General features: G+C 43.5%; 1 protein-coding gene across 1 annotated transcript in view; it reads right to left on the minus strand.

Moving 5' to 3' along the window:
- Nucleotides 1–2,541, minus strand: part of LOC113800245 (alpha-(1,6)-fucosyltransferase) — a gene marked incomplete at its 5' end in the record, with an annotated part of 7,115 nt that extends 4,574 nt beyond the window's left edge. The window contains 5 exon segments of the mRNA XM_070134995.1: nt 471–647; nt 975–1,212; nt 1,421–1,607; nt 1,820–1,988; nt 2,373–2,541. Of these exon segments, the coding sequence (XP_069991096.1) occupies nt 471–647; nt 975–1,212; nt 1,421–1,607; nt 1,820–1,988; nt 2,373–2,541 (940 nt within the window).
- Between the last annotated feature and the right edge of the window lie 108 nt (nt 2,542–2,649).

The following is a 2,649-nucleotide window of genomic DNA, read 5'->3' on the forward strand; positions in this document are numbered from 1 at the left end:
TGCGCTATACATGTGCTTACTTCCAACAATGGTTTAATTATACAAGGACTGCCAAGTTTTGGTTACTAGTTGACAGGCTATAAAAAGCAGGGACTAAGGACATTAATTATCCTGGTGACATCAGGCTTCTTCTATGAGTGCAGTCTGATTTCCCAGTCCTTCCTGAAGTATCATATTCTGTATCGACGTCGCTATCCAGAGGCCAAACATGGTTCTAGAGCAGGAGACGCTTTGGGCCAAAGGTGCTTAGAATTATGGAATCATTTAGATCAGCTCCCGGTAGATGAAGAATGTGGATCATAAACAGAACCCAGAGATGCTTGCCTTCGCAAAAGTCACTGGACTGATCTCTGAATCTATCGCTGTAGAAATACTTGGGTCACTGTAATTTTTCCTTTTGTATTTGTTTATTTTTTCTCTTGTTTTCTTTCTTCTCTTATTTTCTGTTCCCATACATCATTTATGCTTACCTTTTCTTTATTTCTGAAATTACTTCTGGATCGTCAGTGGCCAAGAAGATCCTCCGTTGAGCAACAGGCTGTCGCAACTCCAGCTGTTTGTAGAATTCATCCACTTCTTGCATGTACACACTGAGGTCAATGTAAACTGCCTCTCTTATCAGCTTGTCAGACCGTCGAATCTGCAAGCTGAAATGTGGGGAAGTGAAATAGCCTCTATGTATAGAGAAAATAGCGATCGATTTGAAGAAAACTCAGAAGACGGCAGCACCAAAAGGAATACTCGAAGTCAAATAACATAAATATACAGCATAAAGCTGAAAGACAAAATTACAACGCAATCTATGGAAGACCATATAATAAGGGGAAGCCTTCCATAGACCACTGGCTGATACCCAAGTTAAATCTGCCTTTGCTGTTTTTTAATTGATAAGTACGACGGGTGTTTATACCAACGTTTATGCGTGGCGTATGAACCTCATTCATATGTCAAATGTCAATCTTGGGAATATTCACCCTACGACAGGAGACTCGTAACCCATTTCTCGCGCTTGGTTATCAATGTAATCCTGGAAATCCTTGTTCGTCCTCATGGCGTACTTGAAGAACTGGCCCATCCACCAGGCAAAAGGATCTCCGTGGAGGCGCACCAGACGCTCGGAAATGTCCTTCGGGATTGACTTTGGAAAATAGTTCGGCCTCGGATTCGGTCTGTCCCAAGCAGGGAACTGCACCACGGGAGAATCTTTCTTCCCTGCAAGCAGAATCGTGGGAAGGGAACTCCTAAAAGAATCCTATGGGCTTTCGAAAAATATTCTATCACAAAAGTACATCAAAGGTTTGGGGACATCAAATTACATTATTCATGCTTAGGAACTACTTTATTGTCAAGTCTAAGACCCTTCAATTGTTTCATCACAGAAAGACTGAACAATCAACAGGGCTTTTGCATGCCCTCTCACCTGGCCAAGCAACCATCTGAGACTTGTTGTAACTTGTGCAAGTGTCGCTGAGAGGAAGGAAGAACGTCTCGAGTCCTTCGGGATTGCCATTGTAATTCTTCGTATCTAGAATCAAGGTCCGCTGAGTGCCATATGACGCCAGGAAGCAGTAGCTCAGGTGGTGTAGTTGGCTCCCTATCCCTCGCCCCTGTAATGGCCATAGCCACAGTAATTCGAGAAAGTGTTATTTTCAAGACTATCTCGCGTCCCGAAGTATATAAAAAAAGATTCTCCAAACACTCTTACTGAAATCTTACATTTTTTTTTCATTGTCATATAAAGACAATATTTTCCGTGTTCTTGTTTTATCTGGAGGTTAAGACACGGCAGAAAAAAATACTAAACAACGTAACTACTTACGGAAGTTTTGAAGTCACAGTAGATCTTCTTAGCAGAGGCGCAGTCGGGGGGATTCTGCAGGATGTGCAACCGGTGCTGCACGAGGGCGCTGAGGGCAGCGGCCTCTTTTTCTCTCCATTCGCGAAACCCGTCGACCTCGTTAAGACGCGTTAGGTCGTGAGAGGTCACTCTGACAACAGAGGAACTCGTCACGACTCTCAGTCATCCAAACAAGCCTAAGCGAGTTTCGGTGTGGTTCACTTTGGAATTATTTGAAAGATAACCTCTCAAATGTGTCGGAAAAAATATCACAGGATTGCACAACAAACGCAAAAAGGACTTTTCAACAAACTGGTTTCGTGACATGGAATCAGATAAGATTAATCATAACAGCAAACAAGAAAGATAAAAATGAAATGTCTACCGGCAAGGCATTGCACATACCTATACTGAGTCTCTAAGTTTCTCCAGTGGCTGCCTATCCGCTAACCTCCTATATATATACACATCCTCAGACTATGGCCCCTACAGGGTTCCCTAGGGGAGATTGACCCCAAATTTGGGAACTACTGACCTAAAGTAATGTTCCAGATCTTCAAGAACGGTGGTAAGATTGTTATTGCTAGAGCTGAGATTCCTGAGATGGAATTTCAAGAACTGCCAGGTGTGACGCACGTCCCTTCCCACCTGTCGACGCATCTGCTCGGCCTCCATGAATGGCTCTGGCATCTGAGCGGAAACAGCTGCAATAGGACGTGGGTGCTGGGTGAATTTTTACACGTGTATCGTGCATCAATACATACATTTGCAAGCAAGACAAATAGGCCTACATGTACAACGACACATGCACA

The sequence above is a fragment of the Penaeus vannamei genome, chromosome 20 (genome assembly GCF_042767895.1).
Source record: "Penaeus vannamei isolate JL-2024 chromosome 20, ASM4276789v1, whole genome shotgun sequence".
In the NCBI taxonomy this organism is placed as follows: Eukaryota; Metazoa; Arthropoda; class Malacostraca; order Decapoda; family Penaeidae; genus Penaeus; species Penaeus vannamei.